Source organism: Pimephales promelas, chromosome 20 (assembly GCF_988280905.1).
Source record: "Pimephales promelas chromosome 20, fPimPro1.hap1.1, whole genome shotgun sequence".
In the NCBI taxonomy this organism is placed as follows: domain Eukaryota; kingdom Metazoa; phylum Chordata; class Actinopteri; order Cypriniformes; family Leuciscidae; genus Pimephales; species Pimephales promelas.
This window is the reverse complement of record NC_142788.1, coordinates 4,683,635-4,697,240: the sequence shown is the minus strand read 5'-3', so window position 1 is coordinate 4,697,240 and position 13,606 is coordinate 4,683,635. Positions and strand designations below refer to the sequence as shown.

Genomic DNA, 13,606 nt, shown 5'->3' with positions numbered 1-13,606 from the left:
ACCTGAAAATCCATGACCATTTTTTTATTAAATTTATTCTGCAAATAATATTTGTAAAAATCATACAACCCTAAGCGTTCACACTGGTGAATCTGTTTTGTAATGATTTTACAGTTTTCTTTTACTTTCAATGACATTCCAGGGAGAAAAAAAAAGTGCTGTGGTGTTGATGCTCACCTACAGCACACAACTTAACCTCTGTGGTGCAATTATATCAGTCATATTTTAAGAATTACAAAAGGGCTCAACGAGAGCTGTGCAGTTTACGCTTCGTACACCACCGTTTCCATAAAAATGCCAATTCCTCTCCAGAAGACGTAGAAGGAAACACTTGGGTGTCCCACTTCACGAAGCCGAGGTCTGTTTTCCCCTCTAGTCTATTCAAATAGAAAAAGCAGCTGGTGAAGAAGGGGTGTATCCTGACCTTCAATAATCCACACCATGTCTTGAACAGTGGGACAGCGTGTAACTCTTGCGTGAAAAAGAAAAAGTTCGTTATAGAAGAAAGTCTTTTTTTTTTTTAGATTTACCCCAGTGCTCCTGTTAAAGTTTCATCTGACATTTAAAAAAAAAAAAAGGTCACATGTGCCGTAATCCGATCCATTCATGCATCCACTCTCCTCTTCAGTCAGAATCTGCAAAAAAACAACAGACAAGTATTAAACACAAGAATGACTGTAGCCCTCAAACTGTATTCACTTTATAGCCCTTAATCCTGTAAGTGTGGACAAATGTGGGCACAGAGGCCTCAGGTGTGATTCTAATTTTTATTTATTATAAATCTTATATCACTGTCTTCGATAAAGTTTTGTCTATCCATTATGGTGTTTTTTTTTATTTTGGGCGTATTTTTGAATTTATTTACTTCAAAAAGTACCATATTTTCTATGTAAATTATGCTTATTTTTATGTTTTATTTTTTTAACTACATTAAAATATCATTCCAATAAGTTCTTAGAGCTAAAACCTAAAGATGAAGTGACTTTGCTGTCACCTGATGTCTTATTTTGGCTTATTTTAGAATGCTCTAAATTATAATTTTCCCCATTCATTTCTATGGATGCCCATTTTTGACCCAAATACAAGATTAAGGAGTTTTTTTTTCACCCACTTAACATTGTAGAATTGAGTCCAAAAAAATTGTGTGTTCAGGAGGCAAACTTAGGAAAAGTAGCCACGTCTTGTACCGCTCAGATCAAGGGAAGTATTTTTTTTAAATAAATCAAAACTATTTTGCCCACATTTGTCCAGAATACGGTTTTAGGGTTAATCTGAAGGCCAAATCCTTTTTATCCCTCTAACTCACCCATCCTCAAATAAACTACAATGTAAACTACTAAGTTGGGAGAAAACGAATCACCTTGTGTAGTATTTGTTGCGATTTCAATAGTCGACTTTGTGGTTTGATCCTTTGAGATCAGGCCGCTCTCTGACGACTCCACCTTTACGTCTTCCTGGTCTGGATTCGGCGATGTTACAGCAGCCTCATTTGGGGTCGCAGATGATGACCCAGTTATCACAGTTCCTGTGTCCTCAGACTTCCTTTCCTCCAATGAAAGTGGTGTCTTACTCGCAGTCGCAAACCACCGCCGGATCGACTCTTCGCCTAGCCCACTTGACTTGGCAATCTCCTCCAACTGAGCCTCATCTAATTTACCATGTGTTTCTAGATGTTCCTTTAGGACACTAATGTTGGCTTTCTGGAAGTCTTCCTCATCAACCATGGTCTGGTAACTCTCAAGCCACTTGAGCTGACCGTTCTTCAGGACATAGCGGGAATCTCCAAACCAACGAACCACCTCTGGTCGTGGTAGGCCCGTTTTAGCTATGAGTTCATTGTACTGGGGACTAGTGGGCCAGTGGGTGCGTGCAAAGACTTGCTTCAGCAGGTGGAGCTGTTCGGGCGTTTTCTTCCCTCGGTATGATGAAGTCTGAGAGCTAGATTGTGGAATCTTGTTAGCGTCAATCAGTTGACTTCCCTCAGGCTCACCTTTTCCATTAGATTCAGTAACTTTCAGCATTTTGAGATTGATCTTGATAGGGTTAACTTTTGGCTCAGAGCCGGTCTCATCCCTCCGTTTCTCCTCTTTGACTTCTTGTGTTTCTATGGAGGAATCCTCAGCTTCATGCATCTCCTCGTTGCTAGTTTTGTCCTTCAGTATTCCATCCACCTCTTCCTCTCCCACAACATCGTCATCTTCCTTTTCCACCTTCTCAGCTTCCTCTTTCTTCTTCTCTGCTGCTACTCTCCTTCGCCGCTCAGCAAACCAACCATGGATCTCACGGCGAGTCATCTTCGTTTCTGCTCTTAACCGGTCAACTTCTTCACTGGGTGGATCTGGGTCCTGTGCAAAGCTGGCTTCCAAAGCACGAACCTGGTGAGGCTCTCGCTCTTTGTACCGTATAGCGGTGAAATCTGGCGACGGGGGTCGTGGAGGACGCCGTGAGGGAGTTGGCGGTGATGGTGTCTGTGAGGGGCTGAGAGGGGACTGCTGGGGAGTTCTGGGCCTCTCTGGAGGTGTACCGTTTTCTGACAGGTCTACACCAGCAAGTGTATCGAGTTGGGGAATGCCTCCACTAGCTGTAACAGTTTGACCACCACCACTTGACCTTGAACCCTTGAGATTCCTGAAGTGATAGCGGCGGTCACTGAACCATTTCCGTACCTCACGCACAGACAGACCAGTTAGGCTTATAAGTCTGTCTACTTCCTCTTGATTGGGAAACTGGCTAACAAGGAAGCTCTCCTTCAGGGCTGCCAGCTGTCCCTGGGACTTTTTGGTTTTGTTAAAGCTGGGATCCAAGAAGTTAGAGGAGGAGAACATCCGAGAGTTCATAGAGATAGGACATGGGGAGTCTGATTTACTTGGTATTGTGCTATCTGTTGTAGTTGTAGATCCCAAGGTAGGGGTTGGAGTGGTACAGGCAGATGAATTATTGCTCTTGCTGTTAATGTTGCTTTTAGCCTCAGAATTACCTTTACCCTCACTTTTCACAATATTACTATTGCTTTGAACGCAAGTGCCATTAGTACCTGCTGTATTGACCTTAACGTTACTGTTGCTATTTGACTTTGCAGTGCTACTGCCACCAACACTGATTACACTAGCCTGGCTACATAAGCTGCTGGTACTACTAATACTGCTTGAACTGCTGCTAACACTAGCACTGCTGCTACTACTGCAATTTCCACTACTACTGCTACCAACAGTGCCTAAAACCATGCTGATTCCTTTATCAGCCACCAGGGCTGCAGCGGGCCTAGCCTGCATCATAGGCTTCGCAGCCGCCTGATGTTTGGGTGTGACCGCTAGTGCGACAGGGGCTCTGCTGACCTGAATCCCATTAGCCATCATCGGTTGGGTGACAATCACCCCTCCTTGCCCAACCAGGCTACCTTGTAAGATATGAGGGATGGCCGTTGTGCCCAGAACTGTGATAGTTGGCTGAGGAGCAGTGGGATGGGTCTGACGTTGCTGCTGGCCATTGGAAGGCGCTGTCTGTATGATCGTGTTGAACATTTTTCGGCGGGCATCTTCTATTTCCTCAGGAGACCAGCTGATTCCTTGCTTTAGCCTCTGTGCTGTGAACCAGATCTTGATCTGCTCCTCAGGATACCTGGTGACTACAGTAAGGTAGCAAAGCTCAGCCTTGGTTGGATAAGGGAACTTGCTAAAGGATGTCTTTAAGAAACTGCTATTGTCCATGGATGCATTATAAGTAGGAATGCTGCTGAGAGGGATCATCACTTTTGGAAGATTCTTAGAACTTGGTGAAGGGGAGTGGGATAAGGAGACTGAAGCAGAGTGTTGGATGAGACTTGTGTTCTGCACAACAGACACAACTTGCGTAACAGCCGTCTTCAGCATGGGTAAAGCCCCAGAGCCATTGACAATCTGTATGGCTGATGGCATGGAAACTTTGCTGGCTGTTCCACTGTGAACAATAGTGGGCACATGGGTGACTGTAACCGCAGGAGAGTCATTTTTGCCCACCGCTTTAGTAAGAGAGGGCGGAGGGTCATCAGAGGCAGGGTGGGAAACAACAATCCTTTTGAGTTCTGATTTACCCTTCAGCATTTTCATAATTGGTGTCTTGGTGATGGATATCTCAGTCTCTTTAGAGCTAGTGCTTTCACATGGTTCCACGCAAAGACTCTGCTCTACAATAATCCTGCCGTCCTTCTTTTTGAGCTGAAGTGTGGTGGTTATGGTACTGGGATGGACACGGGCATTGTGCAGAGCTAAGCCCTCAAATTTTGCAGCACTTATCCCGCAATCCACACAAAGAAAGCGGGGGTCAATGCGGAAATCTGGGTGCCCGCTGTAGACGTGATCAAGGAAAAGATTTAGGTCCTGGGTCTCAAAGTTACATGGCATACAAGTGTAAATGTCGCCATCTTTATGGAGATCACCTGCTTCTTGGCCAGAGGTCTCACCCAAACTTTCACAGCCTTTTGCACTTGCTTCCTCTCTGAAGGAAAAGCCAATGCCCTTGGTTGGAGGGGACAGCCTGTCCCGTTGAAAGTCGTCCTGCAGATGCATGGTTTTTATAGGAATCATGCATGGAACGGTGGACTTCCTCTTGCTAGCCATGGTTCTGTCTAATTTGTCTCCAGTGGGAATCCTGATTCCTTATGGTTATTTGCTCTTACAGAACATCCGCTGATAACTTGGTGATGGACATGATCATCAGTCCATTATGAGTATTCTGTGTCCTTATTGGCTATGTGTATCAGGCATCAGAACACCGATCTGTAAAGACAAAAAAAACAATAGCGTTTAGATTTCAAAATAAATTTAGTTATTATGCTTAAATAAAAACTGGATGTTGACCAATCTTTAAATGTCTTTCTCACTGAAAGAGAAGAGCTGCTTTTATGTCAGTCTCTGATGACTGAGCCTCTTTTAAACGACCTTTTACAGCCTCTCATTCTGTTTACGGAGACTTCTCACACCCATCACCACTCTGAAAGGTTTCTCACTTTTGTAGTCAAAGTGAAGGGCATACTATCAATCAAACTTGCTTGATCTGATCATACCAAAAATGTCAGAAAAACATTTATTTCAGTATGTATGCACATCCAAACAATTAAGTTTGACAGTGTATTCAACAAGAAAAAAAAGACAAGAAAAAAATAATTTCTTCTTCTAGTGGCTTGTTAGAAACTGCTAGATATATTTGGCCACTTAGTTTGGCTCACAATTTCTTTGCTGCAAGTTAACCCTGAAAAGGAAAAGGGTTGGGAGGGGGGGCTTTACAATAGTACAGAAGCCCCTTTCACACAGAGATTCCGGAAAATACACGCATAGTGTGACCCGGCATTTGTCCCGGGATTGTTTGATTTTGGTTCATTCACACTGCCAGTGATTCGCCGGGATCTGTGAGTGCGTTCACACACAACCGGTAAAGATCCCGTAGAGACACATGACGTCAGGATGAGACGTGTAACGAACGCGCCGAAAACATGTACGTGCGCATACCGTTCCACAAAGCTGGTGAACGATCTCGGCTTTCTTCTAAGAGCAACAGAGTCGCGCGATGGCACGAGCGTCACACTATGGCGACACCCCTCGCTGCAGCCTGTAGCACGATGACGTAGCTGGATGGTCCAATACGTAGTGGACACTGTAACGTAATGTACTGCTTTTAACAATTTAGATTGTTTCAAAGCAGCTTTACATAAAATTTAATGCAACAGAGATTAATTGGGCTTTAAAGCGGTTCGTGAATAATGTTATTTTCCAGCTAAAGTTAGTTTTGATTCACTTCTGTCGAAATGATAATTTTCTTATTAAATTATGGGACGACACCGTTCTCTCTATAAACAGACTTTAAACGCGATCTTTTGATAAACGCTGATGGCACATGCACATTAAGAATTGATAGTTATATTGTAGAGAGTTGGTGAACAATCACACATTGATCTTCCACGAATAGATTTAAATATAAATGGTCACGAGTAGGCTATGGAAGCTCTTTTCAGAGCTTTCAGAATAAAACATTTTTTTTTAAATAATTGCGACTTTTTCCTTATAATGGCGAGTAGCTATATATTTTGCATATACTGACTTTATTTCTCAGAATTGTGAGATAGGCCTATCAGAATTGCGTTAAATAAAGCCTCAATCGCATGTTGTAAAGACAGAATTCCGTGAAATAAAGTCTAATGCGAGTTTATATCTCCCATTGCGAGTTATAAAGTCAAATTCTAAGGGAAAAAAATTTGGCTACTTATTTTTTAACCTCAGAATAGTTTATATCTCATAATTCTGACTTAATAACATGCAATTGCGACCTCTTGTCACTATGACACACCCCTTACGGCATTGGTCCTGGCTTTTGTTCACACACCGCGCGTTCCGGGACTGATTCCGGCAATGTTACTAGGTCCCCAAACCGGCATCGATGCCGGTATCAATCCCGGGTCGTGTTTGCGTTCACACAGAAGGCGTTCTGGCAATTTACCAGAATCAACGGGCAGTGTGAAAGGGGCTTAAGAAAGGTGCACATCTAAACCAACAAGAACATGTTTCTTAACCCAATTCTACCACATGAAAAGGTTTAGTCCAAATCTTCAAATAGTGGTCCAGTTCCAGACCTTGGCTTGGATCCAACCAAAACCACGGGGCATGACAACATCGGTAGCACAATTTTACGGTTTAAAAAGTGAACAGCACATCAGAACAACAGAGCGGTTCACACCACAAGCCCTCGTTTATGAGGTCGTTTATGATAATGATCTTGAATGAAGTCAAACGTTTGCGTTGCTTCTCTCTCCCGCTAAAGCGCTACATTAAAGGAGTAGCTCACTCTTCAAAAAACTTTTGCTGATAATTTACTCACCCCCACGTCATCCAAGATGTCCATGGCTTTCTTTCACATTCCAGGATTTCCTCCATATAATGGACTTCAATGGGAACCAAACAGTTCAAGATTCAAAAGACAGTTTCAGTGCAGCTTCAAAGGGCTTTAAACGATTCCAGACGATGAATAAGTGTCTTATCAAGCGAAACGATCGCTCATTTAATAAATAAATAACAAAGTTTACATTTATAAGCTCAAATGCTCGCCTTGCTCTGTTCTGTGATGAGCATTCGTGACTCTCCTGTTCGAACTCAAAATGAACAAATCTTTTTCCAAGTCATTTGGTTCATTTAATGAACGAAACGAACAAACTGACTCAGAAAAAGATTCGTTCGTTTTGATGAACGAGTTCGAACAGGAGAGTCACGAACGCTCATCACAGAACAGAGCAATGCGACCATTTGAGCTTATAAAACGTAAACTTTGTTATTTATTTATTAAATGAGCGATCATTTCGCTTGATAAGACCCTTATTCATCGTCTGGAATCGTTTAAAGCCCTTTGAAGCTGCACTGAAAGTGTCTTTTGGACCTTCAACCGTTTGGTTCCCATTGAAGTCCATTGTATGGAGAAAAATCCTGGAATGTTTTCATCAAAAACCTTAATTTCTTTTCGACTGAAGAAAGAAAGACATGGACATCTTGGATGACATGGGGGTGAGTAAATTATCAGCAAAAGTTTTTTTTAAAGTGAACTACACCTTTAATCTCCATTGATGGCCATTCAACAGCAATCATCTATTCTGGCTTAGTATCTAAAACTTAAAACAAGAAACATATAAAAATCACAATGATTTTGTTTTAATTTAGAAGATGTTTTTCCAGGGCCCAACTCGGAAGGCTCTTAAAAATAGACATTTTTACTCGAACTACAACTGCCATCGCCATGATATACGTGTCCTGCAGCTTCAGAGAGATCAATCATGGCTCAGGTGATCGCCTCAATGAGTTCTGAGGCTAAATCACGTACATCTCGGCGGTCGTGTGTTTGTCATCCTCGCAGAGGAACACTCTGCCACGCATTCCTGTTTTTCCCAGATGGAAATGCCCTTCATTGTGGCTTGCAGTGTTGCCATTGAGGGGCACGGCCCTGCCAACCCTGCTGGGTCAGATAACCAACACAAAGGGGTTGTGCGGTGGGCGGGCCTGACATCCATCATGTGGGTCAGACCCCGAGGACGAGAAGACGAGTGGGGGCAGGGCGAGGAAGTTTGGGCCGAGGTGCGAGTGTGTGTGTGTGTGTGTCATTGTCGCAGGAAGCAGTGAGGTGTTTCAGCAAGGAATTTTTTTGCCTTGATACCAATTCCCCATCCCTACCCCCATCACACACACACCCTCATCCAACAATCACAGAGCCGTTACCCTCATCTCCTCCTCCTCCTCACTCCAAGCACTCTGGAATGTTCCACCATGAGCTATTTAGCGAGTGGTCAACCTGGGAGTCGAGCGCCTCTCGAATGAGCAAGCATACAACATGCAACCCACGTCTACAGCGAGAGCGGCAAAAATAAGCTTGCACTTCAACCCGATGTTGAAAAATGTAAAAATCTATGAATTTGTTACTGAAAAAAAAACAACAACACATTGATCTGACATGCTAATAAATGCTATGTTTAGACATTGTCCCACTAACAGTAAGTCAAGAGGCAACCAGACTTACTTTACGGTCTCAGATTAGGCCAATCTACCTTTAATGAAGCCTACCTTTAATATCTTGTAAGACTGGTCTTAGCGGTTTAGGATCTAACTCAAAAGCTCATGGACTTGTTTGGTAATACTTTTACGTATGTAACTCATACCTGTCTGCAATAGTGTTGATCTTCTTTCCCCTTGAGCAAACAATCTGTTGCCACTTGACTTAAAGGTATGAATAAACACGATATTAAATGTTTGATGCCTATGCGTTTAGACTCCTGACAGGATATCTTTGTCTCTCTGCCTGGAGGACACGTAAATAAACAATATCACATGTCCTGTGGGACACAATAGCGCCTAAACTGACCAATTCTCAGCCGTTAGAGGAAGCGTTACACATTGGCTTTGTGTAGTTGGGGTCACAATCTATTCACTATCTGGTACGGTTGCTTTGGTGAAAACACATGTACCCCACCGTCAGTCTGCCTGCTCGCCTCCCCTCCCCCATTCACTCCCTCTGTGTCTCTCTCTCTCTCTCTCTCTCTCTCTCTCCTTCAACAAGTTCAGCCCAGTCTGCAGGGAGACGGGTCGTCAGCACCACTGGTGTGTTACTATCCCCATAGCAACCCCCCCCCCAACACACACACACTCCGAGTTAACGCACTGCTACACACAGTGGTCAGCCCACGGACAGCGTTCGGTCCCTGGCTTGTTTTTCCGGCAGCAGGCCCTGCTCTTATTTCAGGCTGTGTCAGATAGGTGTGGTTGTTCTCACTCATTGTCAACAGCACGGCGTTCCCTCGTCCTGAACGGCACATCAATGCGTGTTGACGCTCAGACGAAAACGTGTTTCTAGGTCGCAGTTCAACTGACTTATCATTGACAAAAAAGTCACAAAAATTTGTCCACTTTTGGGGGGTTTCTTTCTACTGACAATATGCTTCATCTTCGTCAAACAGACCTAAAGTGGCTTTTTTGGTACGTTTGCGGTACACCAGCGTGTTTCTAAGTCGTTGCTGAAGTGCTCTTGAAAAGCAGAGTGGCACAGATTCGCCGTGGCCAGCACCTAAGGTGTTAAGGCTCGGTTAAAAATGGACGAGTGAGGGGAGAAACATGGCGGCACAACACACACACACACACACACACACGCGCGCGCTCTGCTGTCCAACCTAAAATGGCTGACATCACCACAGTCTCAATGCCAGCTCCTGCTGACCGGACCCGAGCCTCGTCCTGACTCAGACGCTTCACACTCATGGCCAAGCCAAGGGAGCGCTTCCTTGTTTTGTTACGGGACAGAATTGCAATAATCCCACCTGGAAGAAGGAGAGCAGAGTAAAACCAGGAAGACTGAAGCTTACGCAGACGCTGTAATGGTCGAAGTGTTCACCGGTAATTTAGGGGTTTCACTACTAGAAAAATTATAATAGTGTTAATGCATGATAAAAATAAATCCTATTATATCGAAAGTTTCAGCACAACCAAATATTTTCAGATGACATACAGATCCGCTTTCAAGGTACCAGCTCTGAACGAGTGCTGTCAAATCTATTAATCGCTTATAGCATAAAAGTGTATGTGTGTGAGTCTGTTTGTTTGTGTATGTGTATATATATATATATATATATATATATATACTGTACACACACACACATACACAAATTTATATATGTATATATGTATAGTTATATACACACACACACACACATATATATTTAGGAAAAAATATTATTTTTATACAAAATATTTATATATAATATAAATTATATATAAATCTATATACATGAAAATATTTTTTTAAATATATACAAGCATGTGTGTGTATTTATATAAAATAATTATACACAGTGCACCCACATATATTATGTAAACACAAACTTTTATTTTGGATGCGATTAATCGCGAGTAATCGGTTTGACGTCATGTAAGGAATGAACACGTTCATATGTGTGTGTGTGTGTGTGTGTGTGTGTGTGTGTGTTTATATTCACGCACGCGCACCCGCACATACATTATATAAACAATCTGTTATGTTAGATGCGATTAATCGATTTGACACTGCTCTGCATACTCTCTAGTCTTATGTCAGTCATTGTGAGATGTAAAAGAGCATTTCTACACGGATCGCGGCCGTTTGCTGAGGAGGAGAGGCCCGTGAAGGAGGTAATCCTCCAGATTTGCAGTTTTCATCAATCTAACACCACAGCCTGCTTTGAGCTTCAGATATTTATCCATTTCACTCTTTATTACTAAACTAAACTTTACTGACTGGAGACAGTCTGCCATCTCTCAGTGGATGATCGTTCATGAATGTGACACTAGTACACGAGTGTTTTTGAAATGACTGATACTGACAAGAAACTGATGCTATGGTGCAGGGTGGGAAAATGTATGTAATAACATTTAATGATCGCAAATTTAAATAAACACTTGTCAAATTGTATAATAACATTAATTTAGCATTTCCCCAAACATTTACAATTCAAAATGTGCATAATCCATAAACAAACTACTGGTATATTATTAATCTGACACATGGGCAAACTTTCTCTGTTTATCCGTCAATCTCATCGCCAATGCCGAAAATGATCTCGAAAATGAAAAAATGACCAAATATTGCCTCATGTATCAGCCTCTCTTGTATATCATTCTCTAAACATGACTCCAATGTGTACACTGTCAGGCATAGATTTAGAGTTCTGATCACATAAGAGTTCATATAAATGAGTGATTAGTGGAAATATGTTTAAAGGAATGAATAACCAACCAACTTTATAAATTCAACCATTTAAAGCAGATTAGATGAACAGGATCTCACAGCACTAGTAATTCACATAGCCTATACTGTGCATGTCTGATCACACACACACACACACACACGTGTGCCGTTATCCCGATCAACTTCAGCGTATATGAATACTAATATTATGAAATATGATCACATATATTAAAAACCATAACCACAAACTACATCGCCACCCCTTCTTCCTGTCGCCATTACACTCACTCACTCACACACACACACTCTCTCACACACACTCACTCAGTCACTGAGCAGCAGTCAGTGAGTTTAAATGTATCAGCGCTGTATAGCTGCTGTAATGATAGATTGTGACGTCGATGTGTAACAATAAAAGTCAAACACAAACTCACCCGCGCGCGCACGAGCCGAATCCCGTCAGCTGCCACACACACACAGCTCAAATCAGCTCGTGCTGGAGGATAGACACAGTGATGATGAGTGTAACACAAAGGCCCTTCACTCTTGTTTATGTCCAGTCGAGTGTGTGTGTGTGTGTGTGTGTGAGTGAGTGTGTGTTAAACACAGACGGGGAAAGAAACTCACGCCGTACGTCACCAGCAGCAGAGTCATGTGACTGGATGCGTCACTGGCATCCGAAGCCCTGATGATCAGCTCATGGATATAAACTGATAATGATGAGTAATTAAGATTCGTACGAAGTGAATCCGTCGTGGTCATGGGTGAAAAGTTATTTCTGCGAACTCGAGTGAAAAAGTTTGAGGGAAGTTCAAATAACAGTGAAGGAACAGCAATTAAGCTGGTGCCATTTGTTTCTGAGGTCAAGTGAGGTAATATGAATGCTGCAGAAATAGGCTACTAGGCTTATGCACACAGGGCTTCTCAAACATATTGATTCATGTATAAAGACTGTACATAACAACGTTATACATGCTTTTATAGAGATGGTGTTGTTGTCTTGATTATTGGGTTTATAGAAGCAAAGTAAATACTATGTAAAAACCACTATATAGATAAAGGTGACTTAAACCACCAAAAGGGCAGTCAAAGAATCAAATAATCATGACTAATAGCCTATTAATCATCTTTAGAAAGGTTCCGGGCTAGTCTTTAGAAAGCACATTGAAACAAACATGTAGGCTAGAGAATTGGACATTAGTTTGTTTGTTTATTTGTAACAAATTTTATTATTTAGGATAAACCCCTTGGGATGCATCATCTCGTTTTCAATGGGGTCATAATACACAGAAGTTTGATAACATAACATAACACAAAACATAAACAACAACAGCCACTTCATTCAAAACAACAAACTCATCCCGACAGAATAAACACATACAGTATGAATGTTTGCTAAATATAAACATTGCTGTATCGTTTAAAACTTGCAGTTTCAAAACAACAAAACAAACCATTTTTGAAGTCAAAGATCGTCCATTAAAAGGCAGATTATCCCAATGCGCAGGAGCCAAACACACGAAGAAGAAGATAAATGCAATAGGGTAATATTTAATATATTAAATCCAATAAGTAATTCAAACAGAGACTGAGCGACACACAACACTTCCACGATAGACAGAACTGAACATGAAACGTTGCTGATCGATGAACATAAGCAACAAATGAATGATATGACGAAACACAAAGAGTCCAAACAAACGTAATTGTGACACTTAACATCTGACTAGAGAATATTTAGACTTTAAGTGAGGTTATGAAGTGTGAATGACAGTATGGTCTGCATAAAGATGAGAAGAAGAGTGTGAAAACGCTAAAGGAAAATAGAAAAGAGAAGAGGACCCAACACTGAGCCCTGTGGTACGCCTCTTTCTGGGATAAAGAAATCAGATTGTTTCCCTTGAAGAACACGTTGTTTTATTTTATGTAGAGTTAAACCACAATAAAGTATTTTAAGTACTTATCTAATAAGAAGTAATGATCACCTAGATCAAAAATAAAAATAGTGCCTGAAAATAAAATACACTGTAAGTCAACTTTAGAAGAGCACTAGTTGATGAATAATTAGGCCTTGAAGAGGGGATAAAATATTATTTTATAAATACTTTGATAACTGATTATTAGGGGTGTAATGATACCCTCGGGTCACGATTCGATACATATCACGAAACTGAACTTTATTATTGCAATACTCCATGACATATGATAAAAGGCCAACAAAAATGTATTGTCGATTAAATGGTTTTTTTTTTTTTCATTTTGGGTGTGAATTTGAACTTGGTGCCAATTAAACATTTTATTTTATTTTTTCTACATATTTGTGAACTAGATGGCCAGTCCGCCACTGATCAACATTACATAAATAAGAAAATTATTTCTTTTCTCG

At 41.5% G+C, this 13,606-nt stretch overlaps 1 protein-coding gene across 1 annotated transcript; it reads right to left on the bottom strand.

The window, feature by feature from the left end:
• Nucleotides 1-9: 9 nt before the first annotated feature.
• On the bottom strand, nt 10-11,853 carry zhx3b (zinc fingers and homeoboxes 3b). The gene is made up of 3 exons (XM_039689897.2): nt 11,655-11,853; nt 1,361-4,754; nt 10-635 (listed from the first exon to the last, which is right to left on the bottom strand). Exons 2-3 carry the CDS (start codon nt 4,593-4,595, stop codon nt 625-627), a joined length of 3,246 nt encoding a protein of 1,081 aa, XP_039545831.2. The 5' UTR covers nt 4,596-4,754; nt 11,655-11,853; the 3' UTR covers nt 10-624.
• Between the last annotated feature and the right edge of the window lie 1,753 nt (nt 11,854-13,606).